General features: G+C 31.0%; 2 protein-coding genes, 1 non-coding gene and 1 pseudogene across 3 annotated transcripts; 2 read left to right on the forward strand and 2 right to left on the reverse strand.

Moving 5' to 3' along the window:
* Nucleotides 1-829: 829 nt before the first annotated feature.
* On the reverse strand, nucleotides 830-7,108 carry LOC122609840 (annotated as a pseudogene).
* Nucleotides 7,109-7,850: 742 nt separating this feature from the next.
* TRNAW-CCA lies at nucleotides 7,851-7,922 on the forward strand. Its single transcript has one exon. It is a non-coding gene; the product is annotated as a tRNA-Trp (tRNA).
* A 2,059-nt stretch (nucleotides 7,923-9,981) lies between these two features.
* On the forward strand, nucleotides 9,982-11,305 carry LOC122609842 (fasciclin-like arabinogalactan protein 21). The gene has a single exon (XM_043782789.1). The coding sequence runs from the start codon at nucleotides 9,995-9,997 to the stop codon at nucleotides 11,303-11,305; it is 1,311 nt and encodes a 436-aa protein (XP_043638724.1). The 5' UTR covers nucleotides 9,982-9,994.
* A 323-nt stretch (nucleotides 11,306-11,628) lies between these two features.
* On the reverse strand, nucleotides 11,629-15,107 carry LOC122611039 (serine/threonine-protein kinase SRK2I-like). The gene is made up of 9 exons (XM_043783991.1): nucleotides 14,701-15,107; nucleotides 14,131-14,205; nucleotides 13,923-14,024; nucleotides 13,263-13,316; nucleotides 13,010-13,102; nucleotides 12,826-12,918; nucleotides 12,629-12,733; nucleotides 12,442-12,540; nucleotides 11,629-12,176 (listed from the first exon to the last, which is right to left on the reverse strand). Exons 1-9 carry the CDS (start codon nucleotides 14,872-14,874, stop codon nucleotides 11,883-11,885), a joined length of 1,089 nt encoding a protein of 362 aa, XP_043639926.1. The 5' UTR covers nucleotides 14,875-15,107; the 3' UTR covers nucleotides 11,629-11,882.
* Nucleotides 15,108-23,156: the final 8,049 nt, after the last annotated feature.

A 23,156-nucleotide genomic window follows, 5' to 3' on the forward strand; every position in this document is an offset into this window, starting at 1 on the left:
CAAAGAAGACTTAGTCCTCCAACATAATCGGACTTCAAGTAGAATTCTGCTTGAGGATAAATACAGTAACGGTCACTTGACCAGGAAAGATCTTCACCAACGTTCAAGAACTGAAGATATGGAAGATTCCTACAATATCGGATAGTTAGTTTAGCACTCGCACTATAAATAGAAGGAGGTTGATCGATCCTAGGCACTTACGATCATCTGCTATAATTCACTTGTACTCACACACACTGCATATTACTTTCTTCGCTGCTTATACACTTAGAAAGATCGATCAACCAACTTCCACCCTTTGTAATCATTTCAATACAAATCAATAAAGAACAAGGCAGGAACGATTGTTTCCTCCCGGGGTTTTTATGTCGGCGATCCTCTAAGGATTAAGGGTTTTTCCTCGTCAACAAATACCGGTGTTATTGCTCTTTACTCCTTATTTTACGCATTACTTATTTGATTCTTGCTTGATATCTTGTTTACCTTAACATACTTTGCATCATTTACATTAGTTTGCGATTATCTTAACCTTCTTTATTGTTTAGTCGACATAATCTCTTGTCAAAAGTCTTTCTTAACAACGAATCTTTGCAACTCAACACATTTTACAAGCACACAACCTCACGAACGAAAGTTTGGTTACTTAATTAATCGAAGTCTTCGACGTAGATTATCTTAGGTCATTTTTGACCAAAACAATTAGTAGTTCAATACAATAAAAGCAACGACGAATTAAGACCATGACGACAACAATAACTCTTTTTTATATCATCACAAAATATTTTGGAAATATTTTCAATAATCATACTGGAAATAAAGACTTCATATGCTAATTTAGTGATACAGAAATAACACAAAAAGAGATTGACTTTTGTAACGTGAGTCCAAACTTCTCGGTCATATCCAGCTCCTTAGATCTAGTTTTCGTATCTATATACCAATCGAAGTTATTTAGTAATGAGCCTAACATGACATGTAACATACGCATTGCAAGTGACAAACCATGACATACTCTTCTTCCAGCACCAAATGGGATCAACTCAAAATCTTGACCTCGGATATCAAGTTTAGATGTCATAAATCTTTCTGGGTTGAACTCTAGCGAGTCTTCCCAAATGGTTGGGTCTCGTCCTATGGCATATGCATTTACAAGCACTTGTGTGCCTTTGGAAATGGTGTATCCATTGAGATTTACTTCATTCTCAACTTTTCGAGGAAGCAAGAGAGGTACCAGAGGATGCATTCGTAAGGTCTCCTTCACAATGCAGGATAAATAAGGTAGGTTCAAGATATCATCCTCTTTTACGATTTTACCTTTACCAATGACTTATGCAACCTCCAATTTTGCCTTTTCCATAACTAGTGGGTTGCGAAGTAATTTTGTCATTGCCCATTCTAATGTGTTTGATGTTGTATCGGTGCCAGCTGCAAACAAATCTTACATTATCATAAGTACTTTACCGATTAATACCTAATGATTTTTCAAGATATGCTTAAGTTTAAAAATGAAGGTTTTGATTGGAAAAGAATATATATGTAGTGGATTTTAAGCAACCTTGAATTACATGTGTAAATCAAAGTGATATGCATTATATAAAAATATATGCGTCTAGAAAAAAGAATTTTACTCACTAGAAACAAGCTCTTGATGTGTGCCTGATTAAACTCAACTGGGTTCTCTTGACTTATTTTGAGACACACATTCAATAGATCCTTTTGGTTTGATCCACCCATTCCCAATCTCTCATTAATTAAGTTCTCAAATATGTCAACAAGTTTTCCAAAATGATGACTCAATCTTGTCCTAATCCTTTGCGGGTCAAGCTTTTTAAAAATCGGAAAATAATCTACTAGATTTGGTTTAGCTGCTTCCACCATGATATTTCCAACCACTTTTTTAAATTCCTTACCTGAATCCTCATATGGGTCTGTTAAGTCTCTAGAGAAAATGTGTGAAATAAGAGATTCATAGTGGTTCTAAAAGCTGCTCGACCAATATCTACCGACTCATTAGCTTGGCTAGCTTTCTTGCAGTATGCTATGAGATCATGCACTTTTTGGCTCCTTAAGTGTTGGTTAGAATTAAGGGAGTTAGTGGTGAAAATGTTGGTGCTAAGGATTTTACGTACGGTACGCCATTGGGTACCAACAGGGAACTACGCAACGGAATATTTGCAGTGGTTATGGGCATTTAGGGCATCAGGGATGTGACGACTAGAGAAATCAAGGTCCTATTTTTGGAGTACTTCTTTAGCAGCTACAGCCGAGGAAATGACTACTGTGGTATTATGACCAAGTTTTAAGGACATTACCGGGACATGGATTTTGGCTAGTTTGGTTAGGGATTAATGTGGTTGGTCACCAAGGAAGTCAAGGTTTCCAATGATAGGCAATCGGGTCGGGCCTAGTGGTAAGTTTTTGGGTTTGCCAAACCCAAATACGGATAAAGTGGCTTGGATAAGAAAATAAGATACAAATAAACCAACAATAACCAATCCATTGATGTTATTTAAGTCTAGGCTTGTGTGTTGGTTCTATAAAAAATGGTAGTCTTATATGTTGGAACCACGTTAGTGTGACCATCACTGATCATCTATCATTTCTGACATGATAATTGACGATAATTGAAATCCCTATGTCTAGTAAATATATAATGGGCTTATTTACTCTTAGAGACGTAGTATAAGGTTTCCCATTAGGTAATTGTAAATTAAGAGGACTAATGGTGCACACATTAAACACCAAAGGGGTTGAATGTGTAAATATTCTCCTTATAAATAGAGAGTAATTAACCCTAAGTTAAGGTTAATTCCAACTCATATTAAACCCTAATTTTCGTGTGATTTTCTATTAGAATTCGTGCATCATGTTACAGCAGAATTCATCATCCTATTATTACTCAATCATCTTATTATGGAACCCGAAATCAATAGCAATTATGCTTTAATGCTTTTACAGGTTCCACAGGACGATCCAGGATGTTTTATCACTCGAATCGAATCATGTTTATTCCAACATTATACACATGCACGACTTAATCAAAAGCACAAATATGTTAGAAAAAATAAAGTAAATTAATAAAAAGCAATTGGGGTCTCACATAAATACATAAATGGAGATTGATGGCATGGTTATAATTAAAAAAGTCATATGAGATTGCATCTTTGACTTTGTTGCAATTTTTGAATAGGGTCTCCTATTGATATCGAAATATCTTTAAATTGACAACACAACTTTAAACGGTTTGCTTTTGTTTTAAAATGAAAAGATCGTTAAGGTGCGTTACTTGTGGTTATATTTCTTTGTATTAACAAGCTAGGAAAATGCTAAATGAAAATGTTATGTACGAACAAAATATGTGATAATACTTTTATTAATGCAGATAGCAACACTTTGATAATGGTAATACAGTTATTACATTAACTAAACAATGATACTTTTGTAGTTTTATACACGTATAATATATCTTACAATGTGTGAAATAACAACATATCATTTAATAATTAGTCTACCGTTTAAAAAAACATTTTGTAGTGGTAAAGCTGAATTTTGGGAAAATTTACGTTAGGTGTACTTTAAGTGAAGAGTAAACATTAGTTAATAATATGACTGAAAAAGAAAAATCCAAAAACAAAAAGTTAGAACACAAAGGTATATATAATAAGTGTAGAAAAGAAAGTCAAAAACAAATGAAAATAAACATTAGTTTCGTAAAAGTAAGATTATAGTTAGTTGTAAAACACAAATAAGAAGTAAACTTTAGAAAAAAGGGAAGAGGATTCCCTCAAGTTTTCCCAACTTGACTAATCAACTTGATTAGTCAAGTTGGGAAAACTTCCCAACTTGATTAGTCAAGTTGGGAAAACTTGAGGGAATCTCATTCCAAAAGCATGACCCCAAGAAAATGAGGTAAAAAATCTAGTCTTAAATTTATAGCTCAACTGGTAGATGCATTTTGATTTTTTCCACAGGTCTTGAGTTCGACTCTTAGAAGTGACAAGTTTGTAGTTTTTTCCCTAAATCACCTATAATGGTTTATAGTCTACACCTCGTAGTCTAGAATACGTGCAGGACTTCATCATTATAGGTGTTTCCTGATGTCGAATACCAACTAACTATTAAAAAATAAAAAACTAGACTTCTACACACGGTTAGTGTACCTTAGGGTGTATAGTTTAGCTATCAAAAAGTATATGATCGATCACAAGAACTATTGTTTAAAACTAAATGAGTTCAACGTATTTATAAGGATTGGTTTTATGATGTAGTGTCACTTTGAAATCAAATTTTAAAAGTAACAACTAAATTTCACAGAAAAGGTAGCAACGATTCCATAGAATCAATTTCAAAAGAGTTTGGTGTAAACAATTAATTACAAGGTCATCTGGTTCTAATCCTTTCCACCACAAGTTTTGATTGCACATAAATTAAACCAAAATTCTATTTTGAAACCAACACGACTTTAATAAATCTCTAGACTTGGTCACGTATGTACCATCCTGTCTACTAACAAATTCGTATCCTCTACTTAAATCACCTAATTAACTAGTTTAATCCTTATTACCAGAGTCACTACAAAAAAAAAAAAAAAAAAATCTTAAAAAGGGCAAAATTAAAAAATTCATATTAAAAATAAATTTAAAAAGAACAAAATGTTAAAAACCTATAACAAAATTTTAAAAATCCATGAAAAAATTGAAATATATGACAAAACCTAAATTTCGAATGAGGCATTGGCCCTCTTTCCCCAATTGTGATACTGCCTTTGCTTATTACTATTGAATTATTCTCTTCTTAGTTGATACAAAGTCAAGACAATTGAAATCATATAAACACACAAATAATACCATTAAAAGCATGCACATGACCAGCAATTTAATAATAATAAGGATTCAATAATAAATAATAAAAAATCACCGTCAAAACCTGTTTACTTATATATACTTTATTATAAAGCAAATTCTCCTTGTCTAAATTTTAAGTTTCAACATTTATTTTTTCTAAAATGACCTAATCTATTATATATTTACCTAAAATAACTATAATACTCTTTCTCTTTTCTTAAATCCCAACGAAATATTTTTTTTTCTTTCTCCCCAATAAATCATTTATTCCTTCAATTTATTTAAAATCTTTTATTTCAAAAACTGTACATCGATATATTATAAAAATTATACGGGTGTTCTTAAAATTTCATGGTCTTTAATTAGAGATGTCATTCGATATAATTTCGATTAAATTTTAAATTCGGGGGCAGACCCCATACGGTTAATTAGGGATAAAAAAAAATTTTCTACTTTTTTTTTTTATTTTTACGATTGTATATTTCTATAGTTTCTTATATTTACTACTTAACTTTTAGGTTTTATCACTTTAGTTTAACTTTTTATATACAAGTATAATTTACTTTTAAAGTTTTTAATTTTTATCAATTAACTTTGGATTTTAACATTAATCATCATTTTTAAATTTTTTTTTCTACTTTCTATCTTTTATTTTAACGCTTTTAACTTACGATAGCAAGTACCCGCGCGTTGCGGCGGTGAGATAGGTCATAGAGTGTGATAGCCAAATGCTTTAACCGTACGGACTCCGCCCTCGGATTTAAAAATTCGTCGAAAATATATCGAATGACATCTCTAATGAAAGAGCATTAAATTTTAAGAACACCCATATAATTTTTATAATTTATCTATGTACGATTTTTGACATAAAAGATTTTGAATGAATTAGAGGAAGAAATGATTTATGGAGGAGAAAGAAAAAAAATGATTGGTTGATATTTGAGGAGAGAGAAACGGTGTTAGGTAAATATAGAATTGATACATATGCATTTTGGGAAAGTAAATGTTGAAACTTAAAATGTAGACAGGGGAGATCTGCTTTATAATATAGTATAGATTTGTACCACTTAACTTATTAGTTTTTTAACTTTAGTCTAACTTTTTGTGTACAAACTTAATTATAGTTTAGTTTTATAGTTTTTAATTTTTATCAATTAACTTTGAGTTTCTAACTTTAATCATCAAATCTTTTTTTTTTCTTTTTTTTATCTCTTATTTTAAGGTTTCTAACTAAACTATAGTAAATTTTAAGTGTCCAAACTTTTAGATACTGTTGTATGTATAAATGCTTGCATGATGCAGTGTCGATTCCGGACAACGTCCCTCCGGGGTCAAAAAACTAATTCTAACTACACACATTCATCAGAATTTAGAACCATAAGAATTTATTAAAAAAATCGGATCTTATATCTTAATGATGATGATGTCAAATAAATGAATAACAAACACAGTCACTAATGAAAAACGATGTCCCTTTTTCTGTATTTCATCATGAAACCGACAAACAAGTAATTCCTTTTACACCCCGCTGCCGAGAGATGTTGTGGGAAATGTTGGTCGTCCATTGTTACTGTCTTTTGCTTTTTCTTCTTTTCTTTGATTTTATTTATTTTATCTATATGTGGGAGATGAAAAAAAGAAAATAGTGGAAATTGTAAAAATCTTGATACAATAAATATTTATTGTAAGTTCATGCACACAATAACTTTCTGGGTATAGTTTATTACATTTTCATGCACTTAACCGGTCCACATCAAGCCATTAGTCGGTTTCGGTATACAATAGAAAATTAGCAGGGTTCATGTATACAATAAACCTTTTGTAAGTTCATGTACACAATAACTTTTCGGCCTTAGTTGATTATATTTCCGTGTACTTAACCCTTAATATTAATGACCAAACAAAAATATTAAAAAATTCATGAGATTACCGAAAAACAAGAATTAAATCTGAATATTGACAAAAACTCTTGGTATATTTGGCAAAACTAGTTGGTAGCTGTAGCTGAAAACTGATAGCTGTTAGTTGGAAGCTGAAAGCTGGAACTTTTTAAGTAAGACTTGTGCTGCTCTCCTCTTACAAACGAACATAAACTAAAAAATTGGCTTTTTGCGGCTGACCACTTATCGTCCTACAACACTGTGACCTCAATTCTTTCAAACGACCCTAGCTTTGGGCTTACTTTTTATTCTCTTCTTTTTTATGCTTTTCTGCCAGCCCAACCAGAAAATCAATATCTCAATACTTGGATTTCCATCCAGCATTTCAGCGTTCAGCCCACCAGTAGATTCACTAGTCACTACCAACTTGTCACCCGAGTGAATACGGTTTAAAAGTCGTCTCAAACTCTCAATATGAAGGCAAAATGACTTGCAAAATGACTTGCAAAATTAAAACTTGTTGATCACGTATCATGTTGATCCAAATCTCCACCATGACCATTTTAATTCAAGAATTCAAAATATAAAGATCCACTTTTTGCTAGCTTTAACAGTTTAATCCATACTCATCATGATTTATTATAAAGACCTGTAATTGAGTAAAATCACATAATAAGTATCAGAGACTATATAAATAATCATATAATTTAATCCTAAAAAAGATGATATCATATAAGATAAATATGTATGAAATAGGCTATATTTAAAAGATAAACTAACTTAATAGAAGTAAGATATACTTAACAGTACATAGCAAAAAGCAAATGAAAAATAACATGACTGAAAAAAAAGCTAAAACTAACATGATTGACAAAGTTAGATATATTTAAATGTACAAAATAAAAGACAAATGAAAGTAAACATTAAGTAAAAACATGACCCAAATTTTTTTTATATCTAACCAAACATTATATAAACATTATACTATTTAGTTCTTATCTTCATGGTAACATTAGACCAGATGCTATACTTTCATGTAAGTTAAAATAAATCCAGTAATGACGGTTTAAACTTCCAATTGTCAAATGATAGTTTTCTACTGATGTTAAATACAAATAACATCTTCGGATCCGTGGCGCAATGGTAGCGCGTCTGACTCCAGATCAGAAGGTTGCGTGTTCGATTCACGTCGGGTTCAATTCCCATATTTTTTTCCTGCAATTCCTGTTTTCTATTCCTTGAAGTATTTTTATTCTTTATTAATTATCTCCTCAATTTCTATGTTTAGTAATTTATTTCGTAAGTTGAAAGTACGTACACTCTAGTTATGAACTTTTTTATTTCACGTTTGTGGATATAACTTATAGTTTATAGATAAGCTTTTTTAATTTATTGGAAAAAAGCTTCAAGAATTTGCAGAGCAAGTTATTTGTAACTTTGAAATCATAGAACTAAAATCAGATACTATGCAAATATAGCAAATACCATACCTCCTGAAAATCATGGCTCTTTTTCATAGTCGGTTTTCTTTCCTCTACGATAAATTTAAGGACTGAAAAAATGGAGAAAAAGATAGAACCTAACTACTAGAATTGTCGAAAATCTGTTATGAAAACATGGATAGAGATCAAATGAGAAAGTAACTTAAGGAGAAAAGGGTGAGAAGGTTCGTTTTTTATTTTTTTTAACTTGTTTTTTTTTTTTTTAACTTTTTTTCATCTTTTTCATTCTCTCTTTAATTAACTTATTCCATATAAAAAGTTTAAAAATTTTTTTTTTTTCAAAGGGCGTTGGCCGTAAGCTGTAGGCGAAGCCTCTCAGTATATGGCGGAGCCATAATAGCTAAGGGTGAAGCCCGTTAGGTAGATCACCCATCACCGATTACCCCCATGACCTATCACCATCTATGACCTATCACTCCTACCAGCTACCCCTTATTAATATCCTTAAGGGTGAAGCCCGTACCATACCTTACATGTATAACTCACTAACTCGGTTTAGAAATTTTTTATTTTTATTTATTTTTTATAATTTTTTGATGGATTGAATTAATTGAAAAAAGAATGAAAAAAGTGAAAAAAAATAAAAAAAACAAGTTTAAAAAAATAAAAAACGAACATTCTCTTCATTCTCTCTTTAAAAACTTTCTCTCTGGATCTCTACCCATGAAAACATTATCTATGTAATTATATCTATACTATCTTATAATTAAAATTATTTTGAGCTATCTTATAATGTAATTCTTTAGAATATGTTACTTTTTTTAAAAAGACGTTTGCGTGGGAGAATAACATGGGATGGGCATAAAATTATAATAAATGTTTTATATTGCGAAGCGTTTATCAAAATCAACGTTCATCATTCATGTTTATAACTCCACAAAATTGCTGAAACCACCATAAGTCATTTGTATTAAAATTAAACAATTGAAAATAACTGTGTTTAATTGGGATCGTGATATTATATTTGTTTTAAGAAAACTTCATCATATCGTTGTACGTGAACAATTTAAACGGATACAAAGAAAAACTCCACAAAATAACTTATTTATTATAATAAATTTCCAGAAAATAAGATATTTTCATATAATTATTTGAAAAAATAAGTGCATTTGCTATGTATATCACTTAATTATTCGTTTGCCACGTAAAATTAACATTAGTTAGCAACTTAACCAAATAGTCAAATACTAGTTTATTAGTTTCTTAAAGAGAAACTATTTGTACAACACCAATTATTAGCAATACATTACTAAATATATTTTATAATGTTCTATTGTATAACCCAATAAAACATATTTAATAGTGTATTGCGAAATCCAATAAAACATATTTAATAGTGTATTGCGAAAGCCGTTGCCATACAAATCACTTTCCTTTCTCAAACGTTCGTTTTGAACTTAAAACAAAATGAAAACATTTATCCCTCTTTTATTAAAAGTTCTCATTTAGTTCGTAGCTATTTATCCTTTTATTAAAAGTTCTCACTGTCAATATAAAAAAATCAAGTCTAAATATTTTGTTGTTTGAAAAAGAATAGAATTGCAGATATTTAAAATGACACGTAGGATGCATAGAGGATCATCTCGCTACAATTCAAATATTTGGTTAAATCCAAACCATTCCTTTCTCACGTGTCACAATCTAAACACGAATCCACAAACTTACCCTGCACGCGTCACAGACAATTGCTTCCTCCCCAACGTCCTATAAATATCTGAAATTCGTTGTAACCGCTTCACATTCCACACACTTTTTTCACCAACTACAAATGGCTTCTCTGCAACTCACAATCATCATAATAGCAGTCCTGTTATCATCTTTCTGGTTTCCGACCGCCACCGCCGTCGACTTTCCCGATGAATCCGTTCCAGATTTCACCGCTTCTTCACCTACTCCGACCGCCACGTCATCACCATACGATATCCATGATTCCTTCGCTCCGACGTCAATTTTCGAGCCGATTTTGTCAAACCTAGGGTTTCAGGAACTCTCCATGGCGGTTCCTTCACTTTCCGATGACTCAGCGTTCACTACCTGGAACGGTCCGACGACGATCTTCGCTCCGACGGACGCGTCACTTAAAAGCTGTGGTTCATGCTCTGTTGTTCATCTTCTCCGTGAACATATCGTTCCAGGTTTATTCTCTCATGAATATCTTCGGAAACTGGCGTTTGGTACGAAGATTGAAACTATGGATCCAGGACGTTGTATCACAGTGACGTCATCAACTGATGCTAATAATGATAATTACACGAAGATATATATCGGAGGTGTTGAAATTACTCGTCCAGATCTTTTTAATAACGGTTTAATCGTTGTTCACGGACTTCAAGGATACGTTGCTCCGTTATCTCCGTTTTCATGTAATGTTGAACGCATGACGTCACTCTCTTTCCCTGTGCAAACAGATAATCATAATAATAATGATGAAACTAATAACCGTCAAAACGCTGTCGTTCAGCAGTCGCTACATCATCCGATCTATATAATGCGGCTTATGCTTCGTGACGCGATGTTGAGGTTACGTAATAGCGGTTACAGTATTCTCGCTCTTGCGATGAAGATGAAATCAGTTGAGCTGATGAGTTTACACAATATGACTGTTTTTGCACTTGATGACGTGTCGATATTCACTGGTTCGCATAACTACGTCAATAATGTCAGGTTTCATATCGTTCCTAACATGCTGTTAGCGATATCTGATTTAGAGAAGATCAAATCCGGAACGCTGTTACCGACGCTTGAATCAGGACAGTCACTAATGGTTACTACGACTTCAGGAGGATTTACACCGATGAGAATCAATTACGTCAGAATTAAGGTCCCTGACGTCATGAGGAACCTGAAGATTGTTGTTCATAGTATCTACTTGCCGTTTCCTCACCTTCATCCATCTGCTGTTACATATGAGGAAGATACTTCTGCAGGTGTTCCACATTTTGAGCTGAAGAATATGGATAAGGATCAGGTGAAAGTGAAAGTGAATGGCTCGGGAAAGTGTACGGCTACAGATGAAGCTGCTGGAAGTTGTGATGTTGTTAAACCAGTGGTTATGAGGGCAGAGCATCAAGGCCTGTAGTCAATGCTAGTCAACTGTCGTTCAAATTACCACTTGGTCAATGATAGTCAACTTAGCCTAATTGCATAGTCGAGCTGTTCATCTTTAGAAATGATTTTAGAAATTGTTTTAGAAATGATGTTGGGATATTCTAGTAGTTGTTCGTTTTTAGAAATAAAATGTGGTTCAATTGGGATATTCTAGTAGTTGTTCGTTTCGGTTAAAATCGATGAGTGTGTGTCTTGGGTTTGTACTGATCAGTGTACTGAAATTCGTTTTCAGTGAGTCCTCTGTCTTTGTTTAGATATTCTAGCTTTGATTATGTATTTCATCATCTGAATCTATAAGATGCATCATATCTCAACTAATAGTGAAAGATTTGTAATCAGAATTTGCTGTTTCCGATATACTGAAAACATGCATTCAAGTCATGTCGTCTGATAAATGAATTCTACATAAATGCTATAACGATCACAAACTGTACATTGATATGTGGCAACTGCAAATCTTTGAAGTGTGATATCTACAATTCATGTGCATATGCATTTTCGGCTCCAATTTTGTGATATCAAACGACTATCAATATGTATACGTGTGATTACAAGGCAAACACGACCTCACCACTGCTGTCTATATCAAGTTCTTCACGATCAGAGTCAAAGTCATCTAGATCCATGTCAAGGTCAAGATCATCTTCCATGGAATCGAGATTGTAAAGACCAACAGGCGGAATGGTGGCTTCAGATATTATGTGCATAATCGCATCCACACTCTGCATAGGTTGAGCAGTCTCTTCAAACTGGTTGCTTATCATCCTCTCTTCATCCATCAGATCGGCAGTCAGGTTTTTTAGAAACCATTCATGTGTCTTTATCTCCGCCATTGTGATTCTCTGTTAGCATACCCACCGGTGATTAGCAAAAGCAATATCAACTACAAAAATGAGGCTATTTGCGAAAGCAAAAGCAGTCACAAACTGAAATGACTTGCATAATTAGTAACTAAAACGCATAATGAGGCTATTTGCAAAAGCAGTCACAAACTGAAATGACTTGCATAATTAATAACTGAAAAGCTTAATGAGGCTCTTTGCAAACGCAAAACGAGTCACAAACTGAAATGACTTGCTGAATTGATAACTAAAACGCATACTCAACCTGTGCAGGGTCACCAACAAAGATTCTTGAAAGGAGATGGCGACATTCAGGCGATATCACAATATTTTCTGGAATCGAATACTGAACTTCAAGAATTCTCTGTTGAGCGCAAAAGTGTTAGAGTTTCCGTGAAACAAACCTTTTGATTGATACGATAACAAAATTATAGCTAAGTAATTTAACATACATGGATTGTCTTTCTGAAGTTTCTTGGTTCATTTGGGTCCTCGAATGGATAGCCACCAAAGAGCATGACGTATAATGTCACCCCACAGGACCAAACATCCGCGATCTGAAATATGCACTCTGCTAAGATTCATGATTTTTGTACTGATAATAAGATCTAAATGTTTCTAAATGAATTTTTTCCGTATTAACTTTTACCTTCCCGTCATATTCTTGCCTGGCTAATACTTCTGGAGCAATGTAAGCCGGTGTTCCAACAGTTGACTTTGGCTGTGAATGCAAAACGGAGGACTGCAGTACAACAAAGAAACCAAATCGGATTATTATGCCACACCTACGGTACAATGCTATATAGACATGAGATAATATGACCCAATACAACCTTTGAGTACCCAAAATCGCATATTTTTAATCGAGGAGCAGGGCTTCCATCTATCAATGTGTTTTCTAGCTTCAAGTCACGATGACAAACTTGCTGCATCAACACAAACCAAACAGAAAACTCAAACAATTCGTTTATCTTTTATGTTTCAAAGATCAAGAACTGTTGAACTGACATACGCCACACAATAGTAATAGCAGGAACTGCACAATATATGATTTGCCTACACCTACAGAGATCATACAATACACACCATGGCATGACAGTAGCTGACCCCGGATATCAATTGTTGAAAGAAGTATCGGGCCTGCAAAATACATATAGCTAAGAACGAGTCTCAAAAGCCAAACATTCAAATTAGTTACCAATTCTTTTAAACTTTTTAATGTATCTTTCTTATTTGTTGTCAAGAATAACTAATTTTGATTGAGATGTTTAACATATATAATATTAATTGAAATATATATATTTCTTATTTCTATAACATCTTATAAAACAAAGTGGCTTATTCTATTTTAAGAAATTTAAGTAATTTAGTCATTTTTATATCCAATAACTCTCTTTTTTTTTGGACCCTAGCTTAACAATAATGCATAAATTACACTATCAAAATTATTTATCTTTTAAAATATCTTAATTAACCTTTTACGTCAATTACATTTACATCAATAATTTACATCACTCGACGTTGCCTCCACAACCACACCATCATCGCCACGACCACCGCCGCATTGCGCGGGTACCGGGCTAGTTAAAGAAGACCATTTCAGATATATATGTTTCAAACATGAATTCATTAGAAAAACAAACCTCATCTTTTTTTTCTTTTCTTTTTCTTTTTTTTTTTCAATAGCATTCAAAATTACAATTAGCAGTAGTCACCCAAAGGACAAAATTCATTAGAAAAACAAACCTCATCTTCATTGAAGCGCCCTGCATTACAAATTCTATCGAAAAGCTCCCCTCCGGCCACATACTCCATAACAATGGCTAGATGGGTCGGTGTCAATATGATCTTCAAAATAACAGAACACCAACATAAGAAACTAATAAGCATCATTTAAATTATGATTTAAGATATAGTTATATCAGAACAAGAAAAGCTTAAAGCGCGCTCAAACCTCTTTAAACCGGACTATATTAGGATGTCTCAAAGGTCTGTGATTTATAATCTCTCTTTGAACATTTTCATCTATCTGAAAAAAAAACAAGCATTTACATTTTATATTAATCCAATCCAATATAATCAACAAATTCACAAATCCAAATTTCTTACTTATATATCCAGCAATTAACTGTATTATATATATTGACTAAATAGCCATCAGCTAGTTCCAACAACCCTTTAGATAATTCTTTTTTTGAACAGGGAATGTTAGTTGTTAGCGGTTAATTAATTAGTTTAACCCAATTTTGTACTTAAACGCAAAAGCCTCCTTCGATCACTAGACCGGCCAAGAGTATCCATGATCAAAAGTGTGTTCAAAGGTCTAGTTTCATAGTTTTAAGATTTTTTGTTAAGAAAATAGTCATAATTTCCACTAAATTAAAACTAGAAAGACTTGACTAAATTTAATTTAATGGAAGTTCAAATAGAGTAATTAATTTCTTGTAACACTGCAAAACAGAAACAAAAAAGAGAAAAAAACAGTACTTAATTGAAAGATATAACAAAAATAGAAATAACCAACCTTTTCACCTCTCTCAATATACTTGACTGCAACAAGCTCTTTAGTATGTTTATCTCTCATAAGCCTTGCCACCCCAAAATTACCCGACCCAATATCGCGAATGAAGTCATACCGATCACTGTCATGCATGATCGGCATCTCCATCACCGGATTCACCACCCGTTCCATATTCATTTATTTTCCCAACCGGCCACTTATAACCAACCCAAAAAAAAATAAAACACTCACCAAAATATACTAATCAGTTTTATACTTTTATTTAAGTAACATTTCATGCATACCAAAAATAGGAACTAAAGAATAAAAGAGGGTGTCAAAAGATGGCTGCTGCTTTTGAGGAAGAGACTTATGTATAGTAGAGAAAATGTAAGAGAATGTGAAGGTGGGGGGTGATTGGTTAATGAGTCTGTTCGTATAAGAAAGTGTAGAGAGGTTGGAAGGGTGGTAAAAAGAAAGACAGGGGCAAAACGACAATTTTGGACGTAGAATACGACGGCAATTGGGCTAAAGTTTGGTGACTAGATGACAAGATATCCTATCGGTTTTTATGAATCTTTGTTGTTCTTTTATCCAAGTGGACGACTTTGTCTGAATCGGCTGGCTGAGCGGCCCATGTCATTTATTAAAACACTACACTACTATATGTTTAATTTTGATGGTTTTTCGAGTTTTTACATGATAAAAATGCTCCATTTTGTTGTTAATGATGCCCATATAATTTCTTTTCAACTTTAATGATACCCCGTCACAAATTATCTATACAGAACAAATTATAAAAGTTTATCATTTTTTTATTTGTATAAAACTACATTAAACTAAAAGTTTATAAAAGTCTATATATCCACGCTAATAATTATCTACACATATGAACAAATTTTAAAATTTATCATTTTTTTATATGTATAAAACTATATTAAACTAAAAATTTGTAAAAGTCTATCCATGCTAACTATAATAATTAGTGTGAAGAAAAATGACGTGACAAATTACATATGAAACTTCACATCCATAATTGTGGATTTTTAAACCACTATACCATTTACTCATTTAGTGTTAGTAATTTGTACACACCACCTATAGTTCAATATATAGTTTGACACATATAAAAGTGACAAATGTTTATAATTTATTCACACTAACTAAAAGTGTGGATATCTGTAACATTTTTTGTAGTACCCATACAATATATATTTAACTGACAAATTTTAAATGCAAGTAGATCACTGATCTAGTTCCATCATCTATACGGACTAATATAAAGGGGAGGTGGGGAGGTGATTCCCTCAAGTTACCAGGATAATTTTGACCTTTAGATGAAAATCAAGGGCCAAGATTCAAAAATGACTTTTGAATCTTAACCCTTGAGTTTTATTTAAGGGTCTAGATTTCTCCAACTTGACTCAAACTGAGAAAATAACTTAAAGGAATCTCCTCCTAATATAAACACTCTTCGCCTTTTGCCATTAGAGGTCAAAATAATATATTTTTTTTTTAAGTCTCTTTTTTTGGACCAAAAAAGCCCTATGGGTTACCATTCATTTTCATTAAATAGTTGTAAATTATCATAAAATTTAAGGTGGACTTTTGATACACCTGAAACCCGCATATTCGTTTCGTATACCTGAAACCTGCCTAGAATTTGTATACCCAACCCATATATCATGTCACGTCACATTACATAATATTAATGTTTCGATTTACAATAGTTATCTAAGGCTTGAATCTGAGTTAACATATTCACTAATCACAAAATCTATATGTAGCATGACTGTATGAGATATATTAAATCTTTATTCTTTTTAGTTTATCGTTAATGGAAAAGCAGCTTTATTTAGTTAGAGTTCTAAATTTTTAATACATTGTTATCTGAGAATGAATTTAAGATTATGTAGTACATTGATATTTTGATATTGCTTGAAATGGAATTCAAAAACAATACAATAAATTTGCGGATCCCTTATTACTTGTGGGAAAACCCATTACCTAACAGTTAATAAATAAACGGGGACGGGACAAGAATTTTTAGTCGGGTCTGGGTCCAAGATTATCTAAACTCGGCCCATATCCGGCCCTTTGCCACCTCTAGTATTGCAGAATAATAATTCGTGTAATTGCTTTATGATTATCTATTCGGGTCTGGTCATGAGTTCTATTTCTATGCGATGTAACTTTGAGTATCAAATGATACATGAGATGAGAGAAGAGGGTTCTCATTCATTTATCTTTTTTATAGTGAATTTTGTTAGAATAAATTCTGAATTTTTTTTTATATAAATCTACAAATAGTGTATTACTTTTTGTTTCATGTACCGAATATATAAATTTGATTTAAATTTCAGCTTCAATAGAAAACTCATTCATCACAACCTTTTTTTTTTAACAGTCAGTCGATATTCAACATCAGGGGATACCGCAACGTATAATGGAAAAGTCCTGCACGTACTTTAGATTACGAGATTTGGACCATAAACCGTTAGAGGTGATTCAAGAAAAAAAAAACCCAGAATATATGACTCTAGAGAGTCAAACCCATAACCTGGGGTAAAACCAAGAATGACTCCGGCCATAGCCTGCATCACTACCTATTATGGAGATTTTTTTGAACGAGGTATTTTCAATCACCTCCGTGTATGAAAACTTGCCTATAATAGAGATTGGATTAGTTTTTATATTAGTAGTAAGGGTTTTGCTAGTGACAGTTTTTAGGGTTGTCAGTAAAAATAATTGGGTGCATCAAAATTTATACCTTGCTGTTAGAAAAATCAGGAAATGATTTTTAATATATAATGTACAAGTTTTTAAACATGTAATATGTTGTTAGTGACCCCATATGCTGTCATTATCATTTTCCTAGTAATAAGGATTATTGAAATCTTCAAGTAACTTGTGGTGACCTACGGAACATAATGGAAAATATATACATGCAACTTGACTTCTTTTAGTATTATCCTAAAACAACTTGTTTAAATTCAAAAGATATTTCAGTTACACCCCAAAAATGTGTGTATAAAAAGGCAATTGGGGTTTGCTCATATCCGCATTTGATATTTCATAAACAAATAAAAATTACTCGTGGCAATTTTATATTTATTTGACATCAACATATATTGTACAGATAATCTAAAATTATTTTTCATATTGATAATAATCTAAAGTGATAATAATAGAGAATAAGTTTAATATAAGAGTTTCAATTATCTATAACTCTTATAAAAGAATAGTTAACCAAGCATTTTAAAGCCCTCTTGCAATCTAAAACTAATTTGAAAAATTGCCACATAAGATTTTATCCTATGTGTCAACTCCATATTTTTCTTTAAATAAACTATATATTTAGAAAACAAATGAACCTATATATGTTAAAATAAATAAATATATACATTGTAAGAATCTAAGATCTTCTCATTAGATAAAATGATAACTTCTCTTTAGTTTAAAAAATCACGTCTATACCTAATGATATTTCATTATCTTTTTTATTTAACATTTATATGAGGTTCCTTTCGTTTTTTTTATGGTGATTATATAAAAGTTTGCTCAGGCCGTTGGTTAGTTGGAACTCTCATCGCATTAATCATTAGTGGCAATATTTAAAGTTTATAAGTTTTTTTATCACCACTAAATTATATTCATCTTATATGAGTTAAGAGCTTTATATAATATCATAACTTTCTGAAATAGTTATGTTAATTCTTTCGTTCATATCACCATGAAAATTATGTACAATTTTTGGTTTAATTCTATTATCTTTTTTTGAATTTTATGATAATGGTTAATATAATCTGTTTTTTCTTTTGTTTTTTAACAATACAATTTTCATTGTGATGATGAGAAAAATATTATCATGGTAGATGAAGAGTTAGTTCAAAACAAGTGTATATAACAATTAGTTTAATGATTGGATAATGAATACATTATTGCTAATATAATTAAGTGAAACTAAATACATTGTTCGTCCATATGTTTTTTTTTCGATCATTATTGATCCATTTCATTAACTCATTTGTTCACATATTAAGTGTTTCATTAAATGTTTTTTTAAGCAAGTTTAACTCAAATCTCACTTTATTTAGCACATTTTTTGTCAAAGCAGACGCACATCGTGCGGGTAAATTTTTCAATTTAAAGCTATTTTTAAAAATTGCCACATAGGTCTTTATCCTATGTGGCATCTTTAAATTTTTTTACAATATATAAATCCACAAAGTTATACTATCTAAATATATTTATTTAAATAAAAATAAAATCTATATATACACAAATTTTTAAAAAAGCAAAAGTGAAAGATCAAATCCTACATTATGATAGAAACCGCATGAACTGAAAATCTATGTACAAAATTAGAAAATATTTAGTTTTCAAAATATTTATATCGTATTCTTTTATCCACTATAACCAATAACCAATAGAGTATATCATATTGTGATTTAGTTTTTTTTTTTTTTTAATATCATTTTCTTGGTAGTGATTTACGTTTTTGAAGCATTAGTTTGTTCTTTGTAATCTACTGTAATTTTATTTTGGTTTCTAACTATATTTAAAGGTTTTCGGTTTTTATGAATTTTAATATTTGATGAAGCAAGTTTTATGAAACTATTTCATTTGAATGAGTATGATGAAATTCTAATAAATCATCTATCACTTTGCAAAAAATAACATATCTTTATGATTTTACATTACATTTATATTTTAACTTAATTTTATGTTAATTAGTATTGCATGAAGTACAGTATAATATAAGATTAAGAAAAAAGTCATACAAATATATTTTAGTTTTTTTTAGTTTCGTTAGACTCAATATATAATGAAAAGACAGCATGAAATATGAATCACAAACATTTTTCCACCAGTTTTTTGTTTAGCCTTTTCGCAATCTTCTATTTTGATTGTATAATTGCGTATTGAAAGCAAAAACATTAGATAACCGCACATCGTGCGAGGTAAAATACCTAGTATAATATATATATATATATGCATGTATACAATCCCTTATAAAACAAATTGACTCTCTATTTTAAGAAATTCAGCACTTTATTTTTTGAATATTCTCAAACTACCCCTAAGTAACCCTAACAATTATATTTAAAATTGTTAGTTTTTGCACTTACTAGTTTTTGCATTTAATCCTTGACTTATATTTAAAATGATAACCACGGTTAGATGCCTCATCGTCGTATGTAATGAAACTATCTTTAGCAACCTATATAACCGTTACGACATCTCACGCATTATAAACCGTTCCGCTTCAACGCGTGGGCACCCTTCTAGTATATATATATATATATATATAAGAGATCAAATGAGAAGATTGCTTAAGGATATAAGGGAGATAAAATTGATATATTTATTTGTTTTCTTTATTTTATTTTATTTTATTTTTTTTGTGAAACCCCATTACAAAATATATTTTTAGAAAAGTAAAAAAATTTAAAAAAATTCCTTACACGTATAAGTTTTTATACCTTACACATGTCTACACATGTGTAGATATATTTTATTTTGATTGTTTTTTGGAATGCGTTTATGTTTAAAAAATTAAAAATACAAAAACAAGAAGAAAAAAATCATTAATAAACTTTCTTTCCCTTATTTTCTTTAAGTTACTTTCTCTCTGGATCTCTATTATATATATATATATATATATGTATAGGGGTTGAGTATTGTAAAACACGTATTAAAGTAAAACAAAAAGGAGAAGATCTTGACCCTTGGATCATGGTCAAATTGATGCACGAATATTCACGAAGCAATTGATGCACGATAATTTTCATGATGCACAATGATTTTTACTGAAGAGAACCTATTATTTTATTTATTTTACTTTAATACTTGTTTTATTTTACCTAAAACCTATATATATATATATATATATATATCAATTAATAACTTTTCTTTATTACTCATGGAATAAAAAAAGGACCAATATAGATTTTAAAAGAAACGTCATGTTATGACAAATTAATAATCCAAATTTACATGTTATGACATGTACTATTGTTTTTCCAAACATTTACTTAGCATACAACATCAGGAAACCTCATTTTTTTCCCAAACATTTACTTAGCATACAAAATCAGGAAACCTCACCATAAATAAACAAGATGTTAATTATGGGCCGTTACAAGTATTCGTAGAAAAAAACCTGAAAACTCAATACATTGAGTAAATTCGGGAGTGCCTACTACCAGCTAGGCTGACCATAATTTGTACATACTTTCTATAGGGTCAATAAAATAAGAACACCTTTAAAATAAAAACACAGTGAAAACACTTAAAGACTTCATTTTGATGCATTAAAAGACTATAAACTAACATAATGTATAACGAATCATCATTATTTAAGTGTTTAACAACAAATTGATCTGTCAAAATCGAAGAAATCATGTTTTTTGTTTTGTGCATCTATCTTGGGCGCACATTTATCAAAATGAATGCATCTAACAAAAAACGTGATTTTTTCGATTTTGACGGATCAATGTGTTGTTAAACACTTGAATAATAATAATTATGTTAGTTTTATGGACTTTTAATGCATCAAAATAATATTTTTAAGTATTCTCATCGTGTTCTCATTTTAAGGATGTTTTACTGAAGTGTTACTATATACGGATCTTGAAAGAAGGTTTTTAAGGAGCGAATGAAAAAAAAGTTGGTTTTTTTTTTTTATATATCTATAATGTTAACTACAAATAACAAATAAAAAAATTTCGTTTTTATTTGCTGCCCTCTTGCGAGCATATTCTTAGTTGCAAAGCCACCTTCTTTGGATCGGAATATCGGATCATTGTTGAACAAATAACTAAATTTCCATTTGAGTAAGCACAAAAATTCGTCGGCACCAGAAATAGCAAACTACATGTCGACATTAAACTATTTGCCAATTTGGTCCAAATTATCTTAACATAGATATAAAATTATACTCGTACTACTTTTGGCGAAACAGGCGGCCTGTTTTGAATTTAATCCGATTCCAAATACAAGTGGTTAATACTTAATACCTAAACCCATGATCTTAAATATTAATTTAGACCAAACATACACATGAATAAGTAATGGTATGCGTCATAGGTGGTAGTGAATTATTCTTAAAAAAGTAAAATAAAATATCTGCTGTAAATGAAAAGAAAAAGAATGAAAAACAGTAAATTAACTACGACATATATTTGATTTATACATATTTTGTTATGCACTAATAAAAATTGCGTATTAATTTGTTACTTTATTCATACTTTTTATTTGAAATATGTCTATTTATATTTATAATGCATATAAATAAAAAATAAATATATTTTACAGATTTAAAATGTATGTAATTTATACACATTTATCAATCTAAACATATTCATGAATATGTACATATTCATTAAAAATATGAATATGTGAAATTCTTATTGTAAAAACTATAAATATGTAGTTGTGCACTTGTGCTTAAGGATTCTCCCACTTTTGGTCATTAGAAACTTTTAATTGTAAACATAACGATAGTGTTTGATATAACTAATTTCAATTGGTGATAAACTATAACAATTTGACCATATAATAATGTGAACGAAAAAAAAAAAGAATTTTTTATTCTAAGTGGAAAGAAAATTCATTAACCTACATTGTGTGACAGAAAAAGACATTCGAGAAACCCAAAATGTATATTAAAATAGTAAATTACGGTTGGTGACATGTTGCAAACTTGCAAATCTCGCCTTTAATTATTCAAGTTGGTTAATATCTGTTTTCTACAAGGAGGCATAAATCATCAAGTATTTTATAGTGTGATTGACTTATGCAAATCGGATACAATAATTCAATAATAAGTATCTATATATAGTATTATTTTCAAAGGATTAATCACGGGATACCTAACGTACTTTTCGGTTTGTACATGGTTGCCCATTATACTTTTTTTATTGGTATATATTACCCACAAACTTATAAAATTTGTACATGGTTGACTATTATATTCAAATCTGGTTCTCTCTCATCTACATATCTTCAAATCTGATTCTCTCTCTTCAATAAAAACCCAAAAAACCCAGTTATCTGATTCTCTCTCTTCAATAAAAACCCAGTTGTTTTATCAGTGTTACATCTTTTTTTGAGAAAGCATTTATGGGAAAATCACATTGTCTCTTGGGTAAGACCTAGTTGATCCTCTATGCTAGGTGCATATATAATGCAAATTTAAAAAATTAAACCAAGATAAATCTGTTAGGTGTTTATGTGTAAATTGAAATTAGGCGTCCAAATTGATGAACAAGTCCAATCTAACTGCATATCAAATGAGTAATTTTTTTACGCCAATCATATTCCAAACAAATGACAATAATTTAATCCCAGTCTCGAAAATATTTCTCGCTAAGACGGTCTCCAAATTAATAAACCATAGTTGTATGAATCACCATGTCAAGAACAATTACCTTGCCACAAGTTTATTTAAGATGTTTAAAATGTCACTCAAAATT

The sequence above is a fragment of the Erigeron canadensis genome, chromosome 8, assembly GCF_010389155.1.
Source record: "Erigeron canadensis isolate Cc75 chromosome 8, C_canadensis_v1, whole genome shotgun sequence".
Lineage (NCBI taxonomy): Eukaryota > Viridiplantae > Streptophyta > Magnoliopsida > Asterales > Asteraceae > Erigeron > Erigeron canadensis.